The sequence below is a fragment of the Rhipicephalus sanguineus genome, chromosome 11 (genome assembly GCF_013339695.2).
Source record: "Rhipicephalus sanguineus isolate Rsan-2018 chromosome 11, BIME_Rsan_1.4, whole genome shotgun sequence".
NCBI lineage: Eukaryota > Metazoa > Arthropoda > Arachnida > Ixodida > Ixodidae > Rhipicephalus > Rhipicephalus sanguineus.
In genome coordinates, this window is record NC_051186.1 from 2,248,820 (window position 1) to 2,274,957 (window position 26,138).

The 26,138-nt window shown below is 47.4% G+C and overlaps 1 protein-coding gene across 4 annotated transcripts in view; it reads left to right on the plus strand.

Annotated features, from left to right (window-relative positions):
• Nucleotides 1-26,138, plus strand: part of LOC119373212 (papilin) — a 142,571-nt gene that overhangs the window by 78,305 nt on the left and 38,128 nt on the right. For all 4 annotated transcript variants that reach the window (XM_037643220.1, XM_037643222.1, XM_037643218.1 and 1 more), the window contains one exon: nucleotides 12,288-12,460. In XM_037643220.1, the coding sequence (XP_037499148.1) occupies nucleotides 12,288-12,460 (173 nt within the window). The remainder of the gene's footprint in view (nucleotides 1-12,287; nucleotides 12,461-26,138) is intronic.

A 26,138-nucleotide genomic window follows, 5' to 3' on the forward strand; every position in this document is an offset into this window, starting at 1 on the left:
TGAGTGCGCCAATGCGTGCCCCAGTGATGAAGTTTAGGAGTTGGTGGAGGAGGGTTAATTCTCCTTTGCGATCGCTTTTGGGGCTACTTTCATCTTCTCTAGGCGTTCAATCGTCTACAACATGTGTCGGTGGTCCGGTGCTATTCCAAGAGTGCTACACTATCCCTCGGAAGCGCCGACGCATCTGGTGATAATCTGGCCAAGGCATCGCCAAAGGTGATTTGCCAGGTGTCAGACGTGCTGGCACCTCATACATTAAGGACAGAGGGTACGGTAATTTTTTTTACACCGAAAGCTGTTATGAGATCATTTCAGCGGCCGTTTTTGGCGCCGTAGTTGTCCGTGGCTGCGGCCGGCTGCCGCCGCCGGTGTCCGTAAAGACTATCGCTCGAAATAAGACAAAAAAGACGAAATAGAAGAAAATTCCAGGATGGAACGAGGTTCGAACCTAGGCCCTCTGCGTGGGAGCCTAGTATTCAACCTCTGAGCCATGCCGGTGCTTGAAAATACTTTGCAAAAAGACCCTATACAGGCTTCATATCGGGAAGGAACCACAATAACATATGCAATATAGCGTGGTAAAAGAGTAAAATAAGCACCAAGCGTAACACAACGCGAATTGTGTAAGCAGGCGTCACACAATGCGAATTGCGCAACGAGTAGGTTGTTGAATGCTTCCAACCCATTACAAAGGGCTCTGCCATATAATTCTTCATCGTCATCAGGCACAGCATCAATAAAGTGCGCATAATGCCTTATATGGGTTTAGCAGGTACCAATGCTCTCCGCAGAATGACGAAAAATGGCACAGTGCCTGCTGCGCTACTTTTCAAAAATTACAATGATTTATAGCGTAGTGGGTTCCTCGCAAGTGCACTTGTATTGGTTGCCAAGGAAGCCCATAAGCGCATGATCCACTTCCTCGGGGTCTCAGTAAAATTACAATGATTTATAGCGTAGTGGGTTCCTCGCAAGTGAACTTGTATTGGTTGCCAAGGAAGCCCATAAGCGCATGATCCATTTCCTCGGGGTCTCAATAAAGTTCTTCGCCCCCCCCCCCCTCCCTCTCTCTTACGTCAACGTATCTTATACAGCATGGCCGGAGAGGGAAATGGGGACCGGGCTTCACCCAATGCAAATTACATAGCTGGTGGGCCGTTCAAAGCTTCCAACCCATTACAAAGGGCTGAGCCATAATTCTTCATCGTCATCAGTCGTCGCGTCAACAAAGTGCACATAATGCCCTACAGACGTGTAGCTGGTGCCTCGCCTCTCCGCAGAATGACGAATAATGGCTTAGTAGGTGCTTCCAAACTTCACAAAAATTGTGATTTATGGCGTAGTGGGTACCTTTCTAATGTACTTGTATTGTAGCCCCAAGAGAGCTTACAACGGGCTCTAGAAACGCCGCTCTTCCAGCTTTCGCCGTGACTGTGCTGCGGTTTCAGCGCAGGCCTGGCATTTTTTTTTCGAAATTTAGTTTTTTTGCTTCTTTGGAATGTTAAGGCCTTCTTTAACAATACTCAGTGCCCCACACATTTTTACGCGTTATGATTGAGCCAAAGGACAAGGTTTTTGAGACCAACTGACGAGCAGCCAAGCCCCCTTTCCTCACACCGTGCATAACCTGAGCTTTCTGCCTTCAGTGAATATTTTTAAATTAAAACTGGTAGTTTCTCTGAGCTGAGTAGGTCTTAAAAAAGTATTCCGGCCTCTGAAAGGCACTTCATGCCATTATTTTGAACATTTGTGGCATTTACTGAGTTCACTTAGCTTGCGTGCGTGAGACGCGCATCGGGATGCGATTCTAGGTGCTTATTTTGAGTTTAGTTGCGCCTTGGTTTATTTTGTTGCGGCGGCAAACGCTATTCTTGTGTTTACAAATGTTTTACAAACTGTTTAGAAAGCGCAGTATAATTGCAAATCGGCACGCTTTGGCTACTAATAGAAACTAGACCGGGAGCCCTCGTGCGAGCACTTCAGCAACTGAGCTTTGTCCTCATTCCGCGTCGCCGCAGGGACAAAATGGTACCATCATCAGCCTGTCTACGCCCACTGCAGGGCAAAGGCCTCTCCCATGTTCCGCCAGTCAACCCGGTCCTATGATTTCTGCTGCCACGTTATACCTACAAACTTAATCTCATCTACCCACCTAATTTTCTGTCTCCCCCTCACATGTTTGCCATCTCTTGGAATCCAGTCAGTTACCCTTAATGACCACCGGTTATCCTGCCGACGTGCTACGTGCCCGGCCCATATCCATTTCTTCTTCTGGATTTCAACTATGATATCCTTAACTCCCGTTTGTTCCCTGACCCACTCTGCTCCCTTCCTGTCTGTTAAGGTTAGACTTATCATTTTCCTTTCCATCGCTCGTTGCGTCGTCCTCAATTTAAGTTGAAGCCTCTTTGTAAGTCTCCAGGTTTCTGCTCCGTAGGTAAGTACTGGTATGGATGGTGGAACTTTATTAAATATAGTCCTGAGAGACGCGACTAGCGCGCAGTGGGCTTCTCCCACGTTGGGACGAGCAGGCTTAGCCTGACCGCCGCATCGTGGGCTCTCTGGACGGCCCAAAGCTGATCCCCCTTGTTGGGGCTTCTGATGGCGGAGCTCCACTTGGCTGGGTCGGCTTGTTCACTGCCCAGTAACGAGGGGCATCGCCAGAGCATATGCTCTAAGTTAGCTATTTTCCCCACAAAGGGGACACGAGCTGCTAGTGTAAGTATCCGGGTAAATTTTGTGAAATAAGGCCAGTAAGATGCAGCTGTTATATACCTTCCTCTTGAGGGATAGTGGTAGACTGCCATTCATGATTTGAGAATGCTTGCCGAATGAGCCCCATCCCATCCTTATTCTTCTAGTTCTTTCACTCTCGTGGTTCGGCTCCGCGGTTACTACCTGTCCTAAGTAGACGTACTCCTCTACAACTTCCAGTGTCTCGCCACAGGCTTCGTCGATGCCCTGATTCCGCAGTTCCTGCATGACTGCTGATGTCTACACCGAATCAAATGCCTTCTCGTAATCTATGAAGGCTATGTATAGGGGTTGGTTGTATTCCGCGCATTTCGCTATCACCTGATTGATAGTATGAATATGATCTATTGTTGAGAAGCCTGTACGAAATCCTGCCTGGTCCTTTGGTTGATTGAATTCTAATATCGTATTAATTCTGTTAACAATTACTTTTGTAAATAGCTTGTAGACAACGGACAGTAGGCTCATGGGCCTGTAATTTTTCAGGTCTTTGACGTCCCCTTTCTTATAGATCAAGACGACGTTGGCAATCTTCCAAGATTCTGGTATCCTCCCCGTTGAGAGACACTTCCTATAGAAGGTGGCTAGTTTTTCTGTCATATTCTCTCCGCCGTCTTTCAACAGGTCTGATGTTACCTGATCCTCGCCAGCGGCTTTGCCTCTTTGCATCACCTTTAGGGCGTTCTTTACTTCTCCTGTCATACTGGTGGGATGTCAGATTCCTCTGGGCTATTACTGCTTCTTACGTTATCATCCTTACTGTCTCGGCTGCCGTACAGATCTCTGTAGAACTCTTCTGCTACCTCAACTATTCTATCCATATTGGTTGTGACCTTGCCTTCCTTGTCCCTTAATGCATACTTCTGATTTTGCCTATGCACAGTTTTGTCTTCACAGCTTTGAGGCTTTTTCCGTTCTTTAGAGCATGCTCAATTCTCTCCATATTATACTTTCTTATGTCGGCTACTTTACGCCTACTGATTAACTTCGAAAGCTCCGCCAGCTCTATTATGTCTGTTGCATTAGTGGCTTGACGTTTCTTAATGAGGTTTTTCATCTCTTGGGATAGCTTACCAGTGTCCTGTCTAACGACTGTACCCCCGACTTCCACTGCACACTCCTTAATGATACTAGTCAGATTATCATTCATTGCGTCAACGCTAAGGTCGGTTTCCTCAGTTAATGCCGCGTACCTGTTCCGAAGTAAAACTCTGAATTCCTGTACTTTCCCTCTCAGAGCTAGTTCATTAATCGGCTTCTTGCGTATCAGTGTCTGCCGTTCCTTCCTCAAGTCTAGTTGAATTCTAGATATTACCATTCTATGGTCACTGAATCGGATCTTGTTAACTACCCAAGGGATACAACGTGCTCAGCAGGAGGTAGGCCCGAGGCACGTGGCCGCTCAAAAAATGGCCGGCCCGACTTTGGCAAGTTAGTTCGCGTCGATGTCGTTTTTTTTTTTGCAAGTGGCCGGGCTGTTTGCCGACCATCGGCAGATGGTCGGCCAACGGCGTCGGGCCGACGTCGATGACTTGGCAGTGCCACGGCCGCTACATAAAAAAACAATATGTAGCGGCCGTGGCAGTGCCTACCTCGGGCATTACGTGGCCCGAGCAATTGCCAACAATGGCAGAAGCACGGGCAATGCTTTTTTGCCGTTATTCGCCGCTAAATGTTCTGAATTTAATTCATGCAATTATATATTATTTCGACCGCAGAGAAAGTGTTTTTTGGGATAAGCAATATTCAATCCACTATGGCTTTTTATTACGCAGTGCTTGACGCAAACGAAAAGAATTGAAAACATTTTTGCTGAATTAATGCTTCAAATGATGAGAAGTAATAATAACGAAATAAATTTGCACAAATACGCTTGTTTGCATTGTTAAAGCCAACTAAGCCCAATTGTACTTCAGTGTAGACATCGTGGCCCTAAAATTGACAAATACAGCTGCTGCTGACGCTGTATGAAATATTGGTACCCACCCACGCAAGCGCTTCGATCAATAAAATATCAGACAGATACAAGTATAAGTTTAGGGATCACTAACGAATTTTTTAACGACATTAGTCAAAACAAATGTCCTTCGGTCGAGGTGCATTGCGTGGTGTCGTGGTGACTCTACATTGATGTCGTCTTCCGTTTCTGTCGCCTCCTCTTACGACCGCCGTCACCGTCACTCGCGCCATTGAGCCACCTTTTCACGACTTTTCCTACAGTGGACCGGGATGGTTCCGAGAAGCTGCTCAGAGCGGACACTGCAACAATAATCAATGTAATCGAACAAATTGTGAACCAATAATTTCGATAAGAATACAAACAGTTTTCTGACGAGAAAAGGACTGCTGCACAAGCATACTAAAGCGCTTTTAATACATAAATGACACTGCTATTTTGCAAGATCCTCGACAGAGATATCTAGTTGTTAATAATCTAAGTACCACTCTGTCGTGACGAACACACACTGCACGCATATATGCGTAATTTTTCCAGGTAATCAGGGCACCTACGTCACAAGTTACGTAATTTTATTAACGATATTCGTAAACTATCTTACCTAACGCTCGTTCGACCTCAGCTTAACTTAGTTGACTTAAATTTTAATGTTCCGGTGCACGAGATGTAGCCTGCCGTGTCACATGTGAATTGCATGTATATGTGAATTAGTTCTGTGCCGATCAGAGATTATAAAACTTTTCATTTTATTTCATGTCAGTTGGTATTGACTGCTTTTTTCAATATTGAAGCAATCCAGAGGGGCGCCCAAGGGGCGGACGCCGCCGCCGAAAAACGACGTAGTCGACGATGCGACCAAAGATTGCGATGCGAGCCGTTAGCATGTGAGGCAGGAGAGGAAAGTCTCTCGCCGGAAAGCGACAGTGAAGAACAAGCGCGCCCATAGAGGAAGGGAAACTACGTAGAATTGACACTGCCATTAAGCCATGCGGCCGGTTTTGGTTCCGTGCGTGCGCAGTTTTCCTACGTCCGTCATTATTTTCTTTGTCTTGTTTTCTTATCACTACAGCCGGTCTCTGGGCTACATTTCTGAATGGCCAATGTGAGATTCTTTTTTTTATCATGAGAATACACGAGATTGCAAGAATTATTCACGAGCCGTCATTGTAGCTCCCTATAGGCAACGCGCAATTCCGGAAATTAGACGGAAGACGCCTTGTGATGTTTATTTGCCACGGTAAAAAAAAAGCGAGAAAAAAACACACAGTAAATATTTTTTCAATGCAACCTGCCCTCTTGCGTTGTAGCCGCACCAAAGTACAGAGTGGTTGTTACCCCGCGAAGCTCCACTGGTCTGCGTCAGCTGAACAAAAAATCGAAATGGGAAAACTACGAAGAGACGCGAAAGGGCACAACCGTTTAACGCGTTGAATTAGAAATAATCGCAGTTTTCTTTTAAGAACCTCAACATTGCACTGTGAGGACTGCTCTATGCTCTCATGATATAAAGCGTTACATTTCACTCTATGCGCCTTCAAACCCACGCGCACACATATCCGGCATCCGTGATAGAATGCCACGTTGTATACAGCCCCAACCGGCACATTATCACAGATGAAAACGTTTTACAAGAGCTCGAAATAAATTCCCGAGGCTAGACCTTTTTCCATCGTGCCGAAGCGAGAATTTTCGAGGTACGCGGTACTTACCTTCGCACTTCTGCAAGTTATCTTGCGCCAGGCGTTTTAAAAACGTGAGCAACGCACGTTATCGCTTGATTGCTTCAAACGCTTCTTGCGTTTTCAGCACGCTAGTCCATTTGTTTACACCCAACTATCGCCATCTGATAACTCCAGTGCCAAAAGAAATGCGCATCTGGGGATATGAAAATCGTCACGAACGTTTCATAAGTTTACGTCGAAGCGCCCGATTCCTAGCTATGGCGCAGTTACAACATCCAACGTAGCCTAAGCCTTACTACGCATTAGCGTGGGCAACAACCTTACTACGCAGTACATCGAGGAACACAAAAGTGAGGGTTCTCACCTTGCTGTCGACATCTGCAGCAGTCCACACAGTATTGCCGTGCTGAAAAGCGCCGCTGTCACACAAGATATCGCTCAATACCACGACTTTTCGGAGTGAATAAGCAAAAACAGATGCCGCCGAAACGCGCATGAGAGCGGCCCTGCTTTCAATAAGCGCCATAGCTGATCTGGCGATGACGTCGTATCGCCGGTGTCGTTTGGTGGCGGAATGTACTACTTTCATGAATTTTCAACTTAACGCGTAAGAAAATGTCTTCACACGTGGAGGAAACAAATAAATCAAAGCGAACAAGCTATACATTTATGTTCACAACTTTTTTTTTCTTGCGCTACTTGCGCAATTATCGCGTCATATCAAGGTTCCTGTGATATGACGCGAAGATCTCGAAGGGAGAGAAGGTGGCAGGGTACGCTCGATCAGCTTATCGCTTGTCCCGTTTCGTTTTCCCGCCCGCCGAAATGTTTCAGTGCGGGTGGGTCGACGCAGTTCGACGAGGACACTCGCCCTCTTGCGTTCACACAGCGGTGAATGCGCACCGCGCTCGCCGAGCAGAAGCGAGTATCGAATTTCTTTCCCGTGCTGACCGAGAAATGGCGGAAAAACGCAGAGTGTTCCCTCCCGGGAAAACAAAACAACAGCAGACACTCACTTGCTCCTAGCCAAGTGAAAAGGCCCGAAACTTTAAAAGCGGTTGCTATACATTTTCTCCGCGAATAATCTTTAGCCATCAAGCAAATGCACAATGGATTCGGAAGTAGGTAATATTATACATAGAGTAAATATATTTGATGTTTTGCCGTAAAACAGAAAGGAGAACTAGAGTTCGTTGTGAAGATGTTCCAGCCCTCTATACGAGCACAACACAAAAAGGATACGTATAGCCAGAGCAGGAGATTGTCACAATGTAGAAGAATTGATGCCTGGGCAAGTTGGAATTTGTCCCTTGTTTTTGCGCCGCCCGTTTCGAACGTCCATGTCACAATGTATTTGATGTTTCCGTATATTGAATGGTGAATGAGGAGTGCGATACATATGGCGTTCAGGTAAAAAAGAGCGCACGCTATGCATGCACGGAGGAAGAAAATACGCCACGCAGACATAATTGGCATTCGAAGCAATCATTGACGCTTCTATTATTCGTAAAGTCGGCCCAACACATGGCCTCTAAGATGCAGGTTATTTGCTTACTATATTTGTGCGCCTGCGCTGCAATAACTTTCCCACGTTGCAATGAACGCGCGCCCTGCAGAGGGGATCAAGTTACGGGCCGATACTCGTTGCTTCAATTCTGTCGTGTAGAAAAGCGGCTGCTGCTCCTTGTCTCGTTGGTAGCAAGTCCAGCATGAGTGACGCTGGGGGTGAAACTGATTGCTTGGTGTTGTTTTGCAGCCCCCGTCTGAGATGGTTACTGTGCTTTGGATGTCCAGGGTCACCATATGTTTCTGACCGTTCGAGGAGTTTGTCAGAATATTAATATTAACGCAAATGTGTTTCCTGCTATGCTCTCGACGCACGAAAAGCATGGCATAGTGCCATGAAATATACTTGTGCACTACAAATTCGTTTGGTATATGAAGTATGCATCTTCTGAGAAACGGAGGACGTGCTATGTGCTCTATGCGCGGGAACTTCATTACCACGTTGCCATTACTAGGTCATAGGCCAAGACGGATGAATAGGCGGACTTTCCGGGCGGCAAGGGAGGCGCTGGCCCCCCCAAACTGAGCGTTTCGTCCCGCTGTTCCTTCTTTGAAATCGTGCTGAAAAATATTCGTGGCTAAAAAAACAAGACTAAGCTTTGGGGCCCACTATGCGTTTAGCATTTGTTTTAGGAACCAATGATTCTCACGCCTGATTCCATGTGATCCATGTTGCAAAGTTTAAACCAGAGAGACCTTTACTTTTGCAACACCGTGATCGCATGCCCGCGCCTGTGAGCGCTGCAGAGAAGGCGAAACTATGGCGGCCGCGAAGCGAAATAAAGAACAAAAAAACAAAGAAACGGTAGTCCGCAAGCGCGCTCGGCCACTAAGGCTCGCCCGACATACACACCAGGGGCGTAGCCAAGGGGGGGGAGGGGGGGGTTGGGGGGTTCAAACCCCCCCCCCCCGAAATTTTTCAGTTTTGCTTGTGTATATATACACGCACGCATACAAACGCACGCACGAACATACATAATGTATAGCTGAACACCCCCCCCCCCGAAAAAAATTTCTGGCTACACCCCTGGTACACACGACCTCTCCGGCCGACCAATAACGGCGCGCTCGGTGCTACACCGGCCTGCTACCTCGTTCCAGCGTCGGCGGCCAAGCTAGTGCCGGTGCAGTGAGCCATATGTGCCGTTGTGGTCAACAGGTTAGGTCGGCCCGTCTACTGGCCATGCTTTCACGGCCAGTTAGGTCGGCACCGCACCTGTAGCCAAGCGAGGGGCGACATTGGCCGAAAAGCGATGGTCAGCCAAGTTTACTTGGGTATACTTCCACATCCTGTACAATGCCCGGGTGGACAGGCATTATGAAGTCTATTTCATTTTTAGTTTTGCCATTAGGACTTCTCCACGTCCACTTACGAGTAGCCCGTTTTCTGTAGAAGGTATTCAAGATCCGTAAATTATTGCGTTCTGCTAACTCTACTAGTAACTCCCCTCTGGCGTTTCTAGAGCCAATGCCATATTCCCCAACTGCATGATCTACAGCCTCTTTCTTGCCTACCTTCGCATTAAAGTCGCCCATCAGTACAGTATACTGTGTCTTTACCTTACTCATTGCTGGTTCTACGTCTTCGTAGAAGCGTTCAACCAGTTGATCATCGTGGCTGAATGTAGGCGCGTAGGCCTGTACCATCTTCATCTTGTACCTTTTATTAAACTTAATTACGATACGTATCACCCTGTAATTATTGCTATAGTATTCCTCTATATTGCCAGCTATATTTTTATGAATAAGGAACCCCACTCCTAGTTCTCTTCTGCCAGCTAAACCACGATAGCATAGGACGTGTCCGTTCTTCAGCACTGTATAGGCCTCCTGTGGCCTCCTAACCTCACTGAGCCCTATTACATCCCATTTAACACCCTCTAATTCCTCGAATAGTGCAACTAGACTCGCCTCACTAGATAAAATTCTAGCGTTATACGTAGCCAAGTTCAGGTTCCAATAGAGGCCTGTCCGGTAAATGTAGTGACAATGGCTACGCTTTGATTTATTTTATCTTTTACAAACCGTGATTACGAGTAACTGTGCCTGCACAGAATGCGGAGGAACTGTGGCACTCGTAAAGAACACAATGTATTGTGTTCCTTAGAATGGAATACACTAAAACCTCGGTGATACGATCACGGCTCGTACGAGTTTTGGGGTGATACGAATTTTTTTTGGTCCCGACCAAGGCCCATTAGCCTGCAATGTATTGGAATACGGTTGTTGCGAAAGGATCTTCACCCCGCGACGTTTGATACGAACATACGTTAGCGCACAGGTACGAACAGGTGCTGCCCGCGCTGTCTAGGAATACGCAGCCGTCGCGGCGGTTGCGGGAATGCGTGCTGCGCAACCGTCAACGATGCGTCGTTGCCTCCGAGATTGTGCGCGCGAATCTTGGAGGCCTTATGCGCCTTCGCCTTAACATTACAGATGGCGTTTCAGGACGCGTTTCTTTTTTTTTTTTTTTAACGGGTTGACGCGTGCTGCAGCGCTCGAGACAGCATCGTCTCTGTACTGTGTTAACACGTGTCTGCTACGTTGATACAAGCCCTGCCTTCGTAATCAGACATTCTGTGAAACAAGACTGAAACTTGAGCTGCGGGTCCATCATGAAGTCCCATGACGGGTGGACGAAGACCCCAAGAGATGAAGCGGACCGTCTTGGTGAAGGATCTAGGCCTCGCAACGTACGCGTATACATGCCAACCTTGCGATCTGCACGGGAGACTCCCAATTTTCGAGTAAATCACCCGATTGTGCGGGCACGGCCGTAAGTCTCCCGAAAAGCACCACCGCAATAAGAAAGTAACAGCAGCAAAGGACAACGATTGTAAAAATTTCTGGCCTTCATCTATCACGTGCAAGCGCTTCTTAAAGTCTCTTTCGCCCCACCACCTTGGTGTCACGCACAAAAGCGTAGTAAGATCAGGAAGAGGCTACTAGCGGTGACGGGTCACAACACATCTGGTTAATTAATTACACACGCGCACACTCGCCGCATATTTACAAGTGCAAGTATGATTGCTGACGTCCAAAAACTTTACTGACAATCATTCAGATCTGTTCATAACGTCAGTGCGGCCCTGAGAAACACTAAATCGAAACGTATGCCAACTTTCTTTTGTCGCATACTAATTTTCCATGTTTTCCGGTGATACGAATTTCGGATGATACGAATATTCTTGGTAACCCCGCGAGATTCGTATCACCGGGGTTTTACTATATCTCAGAACCGCCACCTTTAAAATCATTCTGATTGTCAAAAAGGCCTGCGTGGCCCGAGTAAACGTTCGCGGGGCTTTTTGGCATATCGCCGAGGCGCAACACTGCCATATGGTTGGGTGAGACCGACCGCCATCGACAGTATTTGGCCACTAGAGAGACAAAAGACATAATAAAACAAGCCAGGGAGCCAAGAAAACACAACAAAAAAGCGAAAAGCTGATTCGTGGGGTGACTATATAGCAGGTTGCTATTGATCAAATTGTTCAGTGTTCCTTTTTTTGAAAAAAAAGCATGAAACAAACTTGTTTTTCCTCTTCAAAACTTATCTCGAAGTCGACTTTTCTGTCACATTTGCGCCGTGATAAAAACAACTTGAAAAAAAGTCAGAGTTTCGCCGCAAGAGCGAAGCAATGAATGCGATAGCGAGAAAGTGTAATGTCACACGAGGAACGACAAGGAGCACGATACTTGCAGCGCGCCGCTGAAGCACAAAGAAGGACGCCCAATAAGAACGCTCATGTATACACAGGACAAGCGTGAACTAACAACTGTCACGATTGTTAGGTGTTTGTGCTTGAGCAATGCGCTGCTAGTGCCGACGATGGAGAATCAGACGCTTTTAGATAATTTCTTTTTTCTTTTAAACTGCGGCGCATTCTTTTATACTGTGGGTCCGCCTGATCAGACTCCTCTTACCCGAACCCGGTCGTCAAATCACCGGTCGGCAAATAAAGTGGAGCTCCCACACTCACTCAATAATTATATTTTGTGTTTATGGCTAAGTCGGGCTCCCACTGACTAAACTTCTTCTCAGCCGGACTCACCCGCACTCAAACTCGCCAAAATATTCTCACCCAGACTCACGTAGGCTTACACTAAAGGCTCGATATGAGTCTCAGGGAACTGATTTATGAGTGAGTTTGCCGACCTATAAAGCAACTACTCATAAGTGCACTCCTGATTGCGTTATAACTGCAATTTGTACAACATACTATTTTAAGGCCATTGTCCTTGTATGACTACTATGCTAATGAATGGTAAATAAAACTACTGAGGCCGCATTATTGTATACGCTAAGTAATCTTTTTTTTTTGCAGATGTTGGACACTGATCAAAAGATCTGGATCTATAGATCCAGTCACCAACACACTTTGAACGACAAAGAAGTTTCTTGTGATTGTTATAAAGCAGACCATCTGGGACCAAGTACACGCTCTTTCGACAGTCAATACGATTATAAGTTTACTTACGAATATGTTGCAGAGGACATGTAAGACACCGCAATTTCTTATGCATCGTTGGAAGTGCTTATAGCGGGTGCCTGCATTTGTGCATGCAGCCGCGATAGTGCATGCAATTGTAGTATAATGTTCCACGAAATCCGCATAGCTGTATTAGCCGTGTCTAATCCAACGATAAGAACTGTTGCCCGGTCATTATGATAAACAAAATCTCGAAAGAATAAATACATCTTGCAGAGGGAGAACAAGCCAAGGTGGCGTGCCACGGCAGTCAGCCCTGCGCGCCAAGTGGCCAGACACAAGTAGGCATCCCTATAATGCCGGAAGTGGGCTTTGAAAAAGTATGCATCCCAAACAAGAAACAAGCGAGAACAAGAAGGAAAGAAACAGCACATGAAATGATACACCAGTTCATGAAGCTCACGGAGTCCAAACAAACCCACCAGACAGAGCTGTGAAGCTCAGCAAATAACAATAGTTTATGATCAGGCCATGCTAGAATAATCAAAGAGGACTAACCGCTGTATATCTAAGAAGGATGCCGAGGGGGGGGGGGGGGGTGGAGCGCTCTTCTAACCACACGTGATCTTGCTAGCGAATCGTATAGCCGCAGCGTTGCGAGCTCGGGAATCAGAGACCAATGCCAGAGGCCAGTGGGGCGCCGACTACTCCGAAATGCGAACTCGTGAAGCCGAGGCCACACGGCAAATAAGGGTTTCCGCCACTGCTAAGGGCATCAAGGGCCACTGCAAGCAATGCCGCCAGGGGGATCATCGCGCATATACAGCTTCGTTCTACGACCACCTTCAAAGAGTGGATGGGCCGTGGATTTGTAATCGAAGTGTTGCTTTTGTGCAATAACGGGAAATGAATGTGAAAGAAAAAATTGGCCGTGTATCTGCGTACTCCGCTGCAAATGTCGTCGAAAGACGGTAGCCTTCTGCCGGCCCACTACATGAGTCCTCCTCCTCTATGTTGAATCACCGCATCAGGCTCATAGCGTCGCATTTGCAGCGCAGCCCAAAAACACTAGTATTTTCAGCGTAGCCTAAAAACACTAGGGTCATTACAATTACATATCTATGAATTTTCTAGTAAAGGAATACACCACCTAATACTTACGTATTGATGTTGCGCCTCAGATATGCGTAACATTTGCTTTTTGATCGACAATGTTCACAAGTATGAACGGCGCTACCAGTTCAAGATGGCTGGGCGTTACGCAAGTGGTTAAAGCTTGGCCGGAAGGCTGATTCGGGTGACAGACAAACAGAAAGCCAGACAGACAGACCAAAATTTCTGCGTTCAAGTTCCCCAAAACTATCGTCTTTAAAAGAGTGTAGACAGCTTGCACTTAAGGCACGTGCACACTGAGCGCGGATCCGGAAAGTGGAGACGCGGATCCCGAAAGCAGACGCGGATTATCCGCAAAAGCGGAAAATCCGCGGCCTCTTCTCAGGATGGCGCCCGGACTGATTTTCTCCGCGGAGAAAGGTTGGGCGCTTTGGCCGCAGCCAATCAGGGCCCGAGACGGCGGAGACTAGTCCGTGCAAATGGCTACCATCATGAGCGATCCGGCTGTGGTGTTCTCCGTCGATGTACTGCTGGATACAATCAAGCAGCACCCGGTGCTGTGCGAGAAACAGAACGGAGACTCACCCTCTGTAGTACTCCAAATCGCGTAAACGAAGTTGAGACAACAAAACGTTTTCATGACGCATTTCATCGCGCTCTTGTAAGGCCGGCCTAACCCACCACCGTCGTTCGCGAGGTGTCTTCCCCTGCGCCTTCCGCTTCTCTTGAATGGCAGCTAGAGAAGTGGCAAGTACAATGGCAACCAACTCGTCTTCTTCATCTGAGCTCATCATCTTGCTCCAGCGCGCAGTGGACGGCAGCGCGACAATGTTGACAATGTACAACAACAACAGAAATGCGCGCGCGCAGTATCGGCAAAATCGCGTAGTGCCGCAAGGTCGGCTCGTGCACCGCGGATTCGTCGATTGCTCCTCCCCCGCGGCGGAGCGGGCAAAAAGCAACGCGGTCGGTCTCAATAGAGTCACTGGAAAAATTTCAGAGTATCGCATCTGTTTTCCGCGCGCCGCCGCCGACGCGATTGGCTTACTCGCATCACGTGACCTCTCGCCGCCATATCCCTTCCAAGCGCTTTGGGTGCAGGCGCGTTCAATGCAGAGCGTGGCCGGACATTTAGCAGTACCACGGTCCCCAGAAGTACTTCGTCGCTTTTTTAAATGCGTCATGCAGACAGGGGCGTAAGCAGACATTTTTTTCGGGGGGGGGGGGGGGGCACGGGCTCGGTGTGCCACCCCCTGGCTACGCCACTGCATGCAGATGCCAGAAGAGAGTAGCTCACCATCAGTCGAACGTTACTGGTGAGCTACTCTGGGAATCTCGTTTGACGTGTGGGAAAAATTAATGTCAAAGAGCGCCGTGTGGCTGCATAGTTGGCCTGAACGAATTCGCCCCCCTCGAATAACACTCCTTCCTGCAGTGAACTACACTAACCTTGCTGGAAAAGATCTTATGCGACAGGATACGTCACCTTTTCGGTTCGCTATGGTCAGCGACATTGAAAACTACATACCTTTCTATTTGCTCGGCTGTTTATATCTCGATCTGTTGAACAGATTACGCATGCTATCCGAGTTATAAACGTGTCACGCACGAGAGCGAAATCGAAGATTTATTAAAATAATAACTGTTTACTGGTATACCTTGAAGGCAATTGTGGCATGAGCATTTGCCATTGCACAAAACAGAAGCGTGGAACTCTGTTGATAAACTTGGTTTAAGGCAATGTTATCAAGCGTATTTTTACATTTGTTGCAAAAAAATGCTGCTAATGCTGCATTGCACCGAGCGTACCCTTAAAATACTGTATAGTTGGTGAGAAATGGTCACAGCAAAAAAAAAAACAAAAAGCAGATCCCACGCATTGAGGGAGTCGATTTAATGCGAGCCCTAGGTCTATATACATAGTGTGTTGCAGTAGCATGCGCTTTAAAAATTCCGGGATGTGCTATTTCTGATTAAAAGAACATAAAGCACCGTGCCGAGGAAGCTTTAATAAGAGTGCATTTTGAAAAAAAAAAAGTGCAGCAGTGCAGAAACCGAACCCCAGCTGTTTACGCGCTGGCAACCCCAAAAAAAGAGCTGTTTGTCGGAACACAGCAAAATATTTGCAAGCTCATTGTAGCGTTGGGAATATTAAGGAGACAAGAAATAGGAAATGAAACAATTAAGCAGTGATGTCAATAACTTTTGATGGCCTATTTTCTACGTATCGTAAGATAAGATGCACCTTACCTACCGCACGCCGATTCGCCCGTGCGTTCGGCTGCTGGCGTTCCGAATCAAGACGTCGCGCACAGCTTCCAATTACCGTACACACACAACTTCCATTACACATGTCAACCAGTTGAGCAGCAAGCACGGTGCGCAAGCAATCTATGCGTCAGCAATCAGTCGAAGGACGCAATGTTGAATGTTCTCGATGTTCGATAACGTTCTCGAGTGCAGTGAACCTGAAAACCGACTGCAAAGCTAGCGCAAACAGTCAAGATTCACCAAATGTTGAAGTAAATGGCATCTCGCACGATGTCACTGTGCTAATGGAACTATGTTTACAGATCCGGACCTAGCGAACACGCCCGGGCGTGACACGAAAAGAGACCGATGAAGCCATGAAGAGAGTTCGCGTGCTCATGGCAACATTCGCCGACGTTTCATTAGTTACACCGCTAACCGCGCAGTCGATCCATACCTGTCGATGACTCCAAATCACTTCTGATATCCTCTTGAAGAAACACACACACATAATGCCGTTCTGCCGAGCGTAACACGGCACTGAGGCTAAAAGATCGGTCACTTCTCAACACACGCTAGCAACGCGCCGGACGGTTTGGAAGGGACATGGCCGCCACCACCCAATATTGCCCAAGTGCAGCCTACCTTTGCGGTACTCTGATTTTCCAGTGATTCTAGTCTCAACAGCCGCGCGCGTTCGCTGCCTCTCCGCTTCGAAAATCCGCTCGCCCGCTTGCGTGCTCCGCGTTCGGTGTGAACGCGCCTTTAGTCGTGCAATGCTGGGTCACAGCGGATCTGGTAATCTGCTACCTAGTCCCGACTTCATGTTGTCGCCAGGATTTCTTAAATGTTCCTAGGTTGCTTCTAAGTTTCGTCAGCTTTCGGTAAGTGTTGTCAGGTTTTTCTAAGTACTCCTAGGTATTGGCAATATTTCTAAAGTTTCGCTTTTTCCAACGCTCATCAAGCCCAACCGGCTCTTCCGTTCCTGCCTGTAGCCCACCTCGATCGCCTCTCCACGTTAAGACATGCGTAGTGTCGTTCGTAGCTGTTTCAGGGAGCCCGCAGTAGCTCGGAGGGGCTTGTGGAAGCAAGGACTTGCTAGGAGATCACGAGCTCGACTGCGACCCAGCCTTGCGCGACTCAGTGTTAGCTTTGTACATGTTTACTTCTCTTTTTGTCTTCCGCCCTTTCTTTCTTTTGCTCTCTTCTCTGTTTTTCTTTCTTTCTCGCCTCACTTTATTTCTATTTGTTCTTTCCTCTCTCTGCTTCTTTCACGCTCTTTCTATCTTTTTCTTCTCTTTCTTTTTCTTTGTCTATCTATCATTTGTCTATCTATCCCACGCCTTACAAGTCGACGTACGTGTTCTGGGAGCGATGTAGAAGAGGACGAAGAGAGCGCGTGCTGGTTCATGATGATGACAGTTCTCTGTCGATGACTAACGGCATTACGAAACCATAACAGCTCCGCTGTAAAACAACTAGACGCATGTTTTGGACCAAACCTAAACCTTCAAGTTAAGCGAAGGTTCCGGAGCCCTGCAGCTTTGATGCGTTTTGGTGGAGTAGGAGGATATAAGTAAAACCTCGGTGACACGAATCTTGCCTGGTCACCAAAAATATTCGTATCATCCGAAATTTGTATCACCAGAAAACATGGAAAATTAGTATACGACAAGAGAAGGTCGGCATATGTTTTGACTTATTGTTTCTCAAGAACGCAGTGACCTCATGAACAGCTCTGAATGATTGTCAGCAAGATTTTTAGATGTCAGCAATCATACTTGTACTCATAAATATACCGTGCGTGCGCGCGTCTGTAATTAATGAACCAGATGTGTTGTGACCCGTGATCGCTAGTAACCCCTTCCTAATCTTAGTACGCTTTTTCGCATGACACCAGATTACTGCGCGGAAGTGACTTAAGAAGCGCTTTGCACGCGATAGAAGGCCAGAAAATCTTAGAACCGCTGTCCTTTGCTGCAGTTATTTTCTTATCGCGGTGGTGTTGGGGGTCTTTTTCGGGAAATTTAGGGCCGTACCCGCACAATTGGGAGGTTTGCTCAAAATTCGGGGGTCTCCCGTGCACATCGGAGTTAGCAGGTATGCGCGTACGTAGCGAGGCCTACCGCCTTCGCCAAGACCAAGACCGTCCGCTTCGTCTCTTGGGGTCCTCGTCCCCCTTTGATATGACCCCTGATTGCGAGGGCATGGCTTGCATCTACGTGGCAGGTACGTGTTAACACAGTACAGCGACGCTGCTGCCTCGAGCACAGCAGCACGCGTCGAAGCGTTGGAACGAAAAATGGGAGAGAAAAAAAAGAAGCACCACGCCAACGCCATGTGTAACCTCCACACCAATATGCATTAAAGTCTCCAAGATTTGCGCGCACAATCTCGGAGGCAACGACGCACCGCTGATGGTCGCGCAGCCAGTACTCCCGCGCCCGCACGTGGTTTCCGCGTCTTCCGCGTCTTTCGCGACAGCGCAGGCAGCACCTGCAGCTACCTTTGCACTAGTGTATGTTCGTATCAAACGTCGCGGGGTGAAAATGGGTTCGAAACAAGCGTACTCCATTACATTACAGGCTAATGGGACTTGGTCGGGACCACAGGAAAATTCGTATCACCCCGAAATTCGTACGAGCCGTGATCGTATCACTGAGGTTTTACTGTATTTGTCAGCTGGATGGTCGCACGCGACCATGTGCTACGCGACGCCACCGCTTTAAGAAAAAGAATGTTTAACATTCACCAACAGGTCTACTAGTGTAGCTGGCTAACGTGCCAAAGGTTACACATGCAAAGAGAGAACAGAGAGATTCATTATGACAGAAAAGCTGAGCGATCGGCCTGAATGAATTTTTTGACCTGCTACTCAGCGTTAGGAAAGGGGAGGAGTGAAAAAGTGAGGAGATAAGGTGCTGATGAGAATGAATGTGGTGATGAAACGAAACCTTGTCTAGTTCTGTCTCGCGCAAAAAGAAATTGTTCAGAGCTTTCACAATAATGCGCTCACGACGAGGGGTAGGGCCCGGTAGAACTTTTTCTATAGCTGTTGCTTGACAGCATTCCACATAAAGGTGGCCAGCGATTTTCTTCGCACAGTATATCGCTGGCAGAGGCACAAGAGGTGTCAGTGGTATCAGAAGAGGAGTGCCACATGCCTCGAATTTCGGACTGTCAACGCGGCCGATAAGGTGTAGGTAGCGACGAGTGAAAGCCACACCTAGTTGTGACTTGCAGAGTAAGCTTGTAGTGCACCTTTTCACAGTTTACGGTATTTTAACTAGCATGTCTGGGTCGAGTTCATGAAGACGGCGGGGACAATTACCTGGTAAAGACCAATATGCTGCATTTCTTTGACGGAGGAGAAGATACAAATCGGCGTTAGTGTCCGGTCCTGAAAAGGGAATGGACAATTGCGTGGCGTTAACGTGGACCATCTTTGCCTCTGCATCGGCTTGCTCGTTTCCGCGTTGGCCGCAGTGCCATGGAATCCAGTAATATCTCATACCATGGCCAGTTTACAGCGCTACATCTTGCGATTTGCCCACTTCTTCAGCATGAAGCAAATACAGCCCTCGTTTAAGCGCAGAAATCATTACTTAAAGCGCTTGTTTATAGTCATATATTATAGTCCACTTGTGAGGCGGCTGCGTCGATATATAACAAATTATTCGTGGATGGCAGCTATCTCTGTGCTAGTCGATGTCGTTCGGTGGTCTAGACGGAAGCGTTTGCTGATCTTTAGACTTGGTATGACCAACGCCGCTCTTGAAGCGGTAGGTAATGCACACCCTTCAGCAAATACATGTATGCAAGCGGCATATTCTGTAGATATATACGACAAATTTCTTTGTTTTAGGCCACATGAAGGCATATGAATTTTCCACCCACTCCGGGAATTGATAGCCGCTCCTCAGGTCTTGATAAAATTCATGCTAGTATCTCTGCAATTTTTGTCGCAGCGAAGCCTGAGGAAGTGATGCTCTCCTAGCGTGAGATTGATTCTACAAAAGTACTGTCCGGTCGGTGGGTGTAGATCGTCTATAGAGGATGACCATCATGACGGGTCAACATTCGGGGATATACCCTTAAAGTTCGCATGAAAGATAAGTGTCTATGGGAGTTACGCGTACTTTCGTAATAACTCACTTTGTTGAAGTACAGCGTGGGAACCCAAGACATGCTCTCAATGCTTGAGCTTGCAAGCTTTCCAATGTACGCAGGCAGGACAGGAGAAGGCTGGTCATAATAGGTAAGAGGTAAGGTAAGGTAAGGTATCGCAGGTAGCCTACCAAAAGTGCCTCATAAAGTTGGAGCGACGACTTCTCTAATGGGCCCCATTTCCTATCTGCTATATATCTAGCCATGCTTATACGAGGACAGGTAGTAACCGCGGAGCCGAACCATGAGAGTGAAATAACTAGAAAAATAAGGATGGGATGGGGCTCATTCGGCAAGCACTATCAAATCATGAATGGCAGTCTACCACTATCTCTCAAGAGGAAGGTATATAACAGCTGCATCTTACCGGTACTTACCTACGGAGCAGAAACCTGGAGACTTCCAAAGAGGCTTCAACTTAAATTGAGGACGACGCAGCGAACGATGGAACGGAAAATGATAGGTGTAACCTTAGGAGACAGGAAGAGAGCAGGGTGGGTCAGGGGACAAACGAGGGTTAAGGATATCATAGTTGAAATCAAGAAGAAGAAATAGATATGGGCCGGGCACGTAGCACGTCGGCAGGATAACCGGTGGTCATTAAGGGTAACTGACTGTATTCCAAGAGATGGCAAACGCGTGAGGGGGAGACAGAAAATTAGGTGGGTAGATGAGATTAAGAAGTTTGTGGGTGTAAAGTGGCAGCAGAAAGCACAGGACCGGGTTGATTGGCGGAGCATGGGAGAGTCCTTTGCCCTGCAGTGGGCGTAGACAGGCTGATGATGATGATGAAGCATCGACACATGCTTCGACCTGGACAATTTTCGGTCAGTCATCACTGCTAGGAATTTGTGATGGGTTACACATAGTACGACAGCGCCATCAATCGTGACCTGGTAGTGGTTCATCGCTTTCCGCGTAAATGCAAGGCCAGCACACTTCGCAGTCGCCATTTGCGTAGACCTCGCAAGCACAAATATTTAGGGGTGACTGACACTTCACGTTGTAGTGCTGCACGCAGCTGTGGTCGTGAAATACCGGAAGCCCATATGCAGATATTATCTGCTTACAGGCTCACCCTGGCGGTCTCTGGTACTACATCGGCGAGTCCAATGAGGGCTATGTTGAAGAGCGTCGGGCTGAGAATGCCGCCTTGAGGAACTCTACGAAGGACTTAATGACGACTCGTCTCTCCATCCGTCGTCGTCATCAATATGGTTCTGCCTGTAAGGTAATTCATTATCCAGAGTAACATCCTGCCGAGAATCCCTAGCATCACAAATGCGTGGAGGATGGCATCATGTAAAACATTATCATATGGGCCTTTGACTTCCAAAATGAGTGCTCCTGTAAAGCGTCGACGTTTCGTTTTCGGTTCGACAATTCATACTAAGTCGAACACGCTGTCAATAGAAAACCTCCCTTTGAGAAAACCCGTCATTACGTCTGCGTAGATGTCGTTCTTCTCAAGAAACAATTCCAGCCTCGTCAACACCATTTCCTCCACGACCTTGCCAACGCAACTTGCCAGGGCAATTGGTCTCTAGGATGATAGGCCATTAGGTGTTTTGCGAGGCTTCGCAAGCGCCACGACGCGACCGGTTTTCCAAGTTTTCCATTTGTCAGGGGCAGTTTCGGCGCTCCACGACGCATCGAACATGGAGAGAACAAAAGCGCGTGCTTCTTCCTCCAGAGAATGGAGCGCAGCGTGTGTGATACCACCTGTTCCCGGCGCTGATGAGCGTCGAGTGCGATGTCTATATTTTAAATAGTGCGACGTCTATTTCTCACATCGCGAACATGACATCAAGATTGTCATCAGGGGCTAGCGGGGGTTGTCGGTCGTTTGTTGAGGGAATACCGGCAGCCCCAGCCACTATAATTTTGCAATAGTCTTCCGCAACGTCCACTTTGCTCCTATAGTGCAAAACCGCCAGAGCTCGGAATGGGTCCTTTTCTTGAGGAGGAAATCGTAAGCTACGCATTATTCGCCATATAGTGCAAAGTGGCCTTCGAGAATCGAGGGAAGTACAAAATCGTCTCCAGCGCTCAGTGTCCAATTCGTCAATATGTCGACGTGCATGTCGTTGAGCTTGGCGACAGATTCTAAACTCCGAAACAGATATCGTCCTCTTGTATTTCCTCTCTGTGCAGAGACGTACAGCGCGTTGTTTTTCATATTCAGTGTCGACGGAGGTTCTATATACCAATACGCTTGAAGTCTGGAAGCGTTTTCAACAACAAGCGTTTTCAACCGATGTCTGAAAATATCGCCTGTTAATGCATCCAATACGAGGAGGAAGCTTGGAGGAACCATTTCAGTTGTAGGTAGGTCGGCATGTGGTCCCTACCATGTGTCTCCTGAACTGTGCACCAGGTTGTTGATAGCCGAGTGCTTCTGGATACAAATTCAAAGTCCAAGGATCTATTGTATGTTGGGCATTGTAGAAATATGGTCTAACCGACATTATTCGTTGCTAGGCCTTCGTTATGTATAAAGTTAACAAGCTGTTCGCCCCCTCCAGTCGCCGTAACACTTCTCCATAGCGGGTGATGTCCGTGAAAGTCTCCCATTAGCATATGGGGTCCCGGGCAGCTTTGAATGACAGAACTCACGTACCTGCTGTCAAATCTCTCTTTCGGAGGCCTGTAGCCCCCAATTATTGAAAACACGCGCTGCTAAGATTTCCCACTCACACTTACGTGTTCATTGGAAGCATGTTCTGCAACAATATGCCGCGCGAACACCGTTTCGCGAAGTATGCATAAAAACCTTGCTTCTAAATATAGCTTGGTGGCACGAAAGTTGCAATTATCCTGGTAGCTGTAAGGAAGATGGGATGTTCGGCTCGCAGTTAACAGCAAAAGGAAATCGATATTTGAACAGGCGTTGTCGAAAATCTGAAAGGCGACCACGTAAGCCAGACGCGTCTTACTGCGTAATACCAGATCGACACATGCACTCTTCCAATGAACAAGATGTTCCTGATAGCGCCATGATGACTTACTACTCCAGAGCCGCTAAGAGCGGCTCTAGGGTATCCATTATTTATCAAGCAGCTTTCTCTGATGGCGTGCGTCAGCTAGAAAGCACATCTCGCATCATGTTTATCAGTTGTGGAAGCATGCTCTGGACCTTGACTCTATCAAACTACTTAGCCGAACGTATCGCCGGACCTTCATCTGTGTGATTCTCGTGAGAACCTATCGATGGCAGGGAAGGCCACATCCCCTCAGCAACATTTTGCAGGGGAACTGCCAATAGCGGCACCACCGTTGATGCACAGATTGAGCTGCCTCTATTCGGGAAAATTGATCTCTCGGAATCTTCCTTAGAATCCATGTTTCATCTTTCAGCTTGTACACAATTTGGTCGTCGCATCTTGTGACCGAGCACAATTTGGACATTTAGGTGCTTCCACTTGCCATTCCTTCATTTGGTGGCTTTCCCCACACCATTGGCAAGTCATAGTATTTCTGCAAACTGCACTCACATGTCCTGTCTATTGGCATCTGTGGCACTGAAATGGGCTCGGCACGTATGGCCGCACCGAATGCCTTGCGTCACCCACTTTCATATGCAATGGTAAAGAAGACGAGTCAAAGACCAGCTTCACACAACGTGACTGTCAGAAGCGTTGGACGTTCAGTATCCCCACTGTTGATGTCACAAGTTTGATGAGAGTCTCTTCTGTGATTTAAGGGTCCACGTTAGATTACCCCATTGAAGAATCCTTTCCATACATCTTAAAGGAACGCACCGGAAAATTACGAATTGCCTGAACGCTCTTTATTATCCCTAGTACTTTTGCATTTCTCGCATCCACTGTATGTTCTTACTTGTCCTGGAGCTATGCGGTCAAAGAATTCGGTTAAGGATGGTCTCTCAGGACTATTCAGATTGTCACTTGCTGACGTGGTCACATACCCAATCATAATGGACGGGGTGTGCTTAGGCGTCGGTATGCAAATAGATCGCACCATGGTGATGTCCGGCGTAGTCTCCTTTTCAAGCGATGACTTCTAACCGCCGTCACTGCCTCCTCCGACTCCGCTGAATCCTCCGTTGCATGACGCTCTCCGAGTCCGAAGATTCGCCAAGCCTCTTGCTTCTAATCGCGGATTCTTCCATCCGACTTCACGCATGCCGGGGGGAAGGCCTTTCTCTTTTTCAGCGAAAACGTCTTCGTAAAAGTGGCAGCTGATGCAAAGACAACTCCAAAAAATGCGGGCAGCTTGCACTAAGCCGCACACGGCTTGGCACTGCGAATCACGGGCCCGTCGCCGCTCGCACTCCCAGTCGACGGACACGTCTAGCTTCGAGATGCGTGGCTTCCTCTTCGGGAATACGCAGTTTCTTAGGACATTCCATGACTATTTGGGCGTGATCGGGCGAAGCCAGGCTATGTACTTTAGAGCGAAGGTTGCGCGCAATGTCTCCGTCGGTGGGCATGGCTTAGCTGCTGCACATCCGCGGCTTGGCCAGGTGATGCGGTATCTGGTCGCTAGACGACGCGATGCTTGCTTCTTCTTTCTTTCTATCTTGTTCTCTCTGTCTATTTCTTTTTCTCTCTTTCGTTGATGTTTTCTTTTTCTTTTCTTTTTTCTGCATTTCTTTCTCTCTATTTCCCTCTTTCTCATTCTGCTTGTGTGCTTTATTCCTCCCCTTCTCCTCACCATCACGCCACTCCTGCTCACACTTACTTCCCTTTCCCACCGCCTTGCTGCACTAACTATACGAGTCTATGCTACGCTGTACTCGCGTGCCTGGATATCCGAGCGGTTAGGACGCTTGCTTTCGGATCGAGGGTACGCTGCTTCGAATGCCACCTCCTGAAGAATTTTTTCGGCAAGAATTTTTCTCTTTCACTTTCTTTGTATAATTCTTTCCGTCTCTCTTTTTCTCTCTTTCTTTCTTTTAGGGGCGAAGCTGCTCAGGGTGTAGGCCTGTCGCTCTTTTGTAGTATGTAGTAGTAGGTAGCCACGCATAGTGGGATGTATCCACTCTATGTGATAAAGATGGCGATGACGACTGATGACCATGAAGAATAAGCGCGTTCCAGTATAGTGGAATGTACCTACTACACGTGATAACGATGACGATGACGCTGATGACCATGGAGTATAAGCGCGTTCCATGGCGATGACGACTGATGACCATGAAGAATAAGCGCGTTCCAGTATAGTGGAATGTACCCACTACACGTGATAACGATGACGATGACGCTCATGACCATGAGGTATAAGCGCGTTCCATACCACACATTCTCTTTCTGCCATGGATGAAAATGATCGCGAACGCGCTCTCGCCCTCGAAAGGCAAAACGGCCACGCCGACAACGAACGTTCCCCTGAGCTCAACGTCATATACAAGGACCCCCGCATTTGTGTGTCAGGTCTTTGTATGATGATCGAGTGGGCAAAATATACGGGGATTGACGGTTTACCAGCTTAACTCCGGAGCTTCGCCCACTCATCATCATTCACTTCGTGGATATGGCGTGATTTTTTTATTTCTCTCTGTACTCGTTCTCAGGGTTATTACAGGCCACGCCGTAGTGGTGAGTAGTGGGATCTGCCCATATTCTGTGGCACATACCCGCTCATGATAATGATAGCTTTCGGGCACGGTCACACACTTTACGCCAAGCAAGAACAGCTTTGCTGTGAAAACACAGCGAGATGGAGCACACAGGTGTCTGTTTGTTGTTCCTTCTACGCCATGGCACATACCCACTCTGGGAGATTTGCCAATAATTCGTTGTTTAAAATTTAGAAGCTATTTCGGAAAATGAAGACTGATAAAAATAATAAGAACAAAAAATTGAATAGTAGATACCGTATGAAATAAACACTGCAATGACAATGCGATGGCGCTGGTGGACCAGACTGCGGTATTCACCTGATCAGAACAATTTCGAATAGATTTGTTAGATTTTAACGCTTTTTTATTTGCCTAATAAATATCTGTTGGCTTTAGAATTAAAATGGTGTACGTTTCGTAGCTTGAATGAAATTACGCACCGCATCAAAGGCATTCCTGTGGCAATATCGTAAGCCTGAGGCATCGAAGCTTAGTACAATTCCTGCCGTTAAGTTTGTTTTTTTGTCGCCTACAGGAGACTGGCTCGTACCCAGGAGGGGGATTGGCCACACTGATAATTATAAAGGAAAATGTAACCGATATGAAACGTCAATAAGAAAGAACGAAGCGCG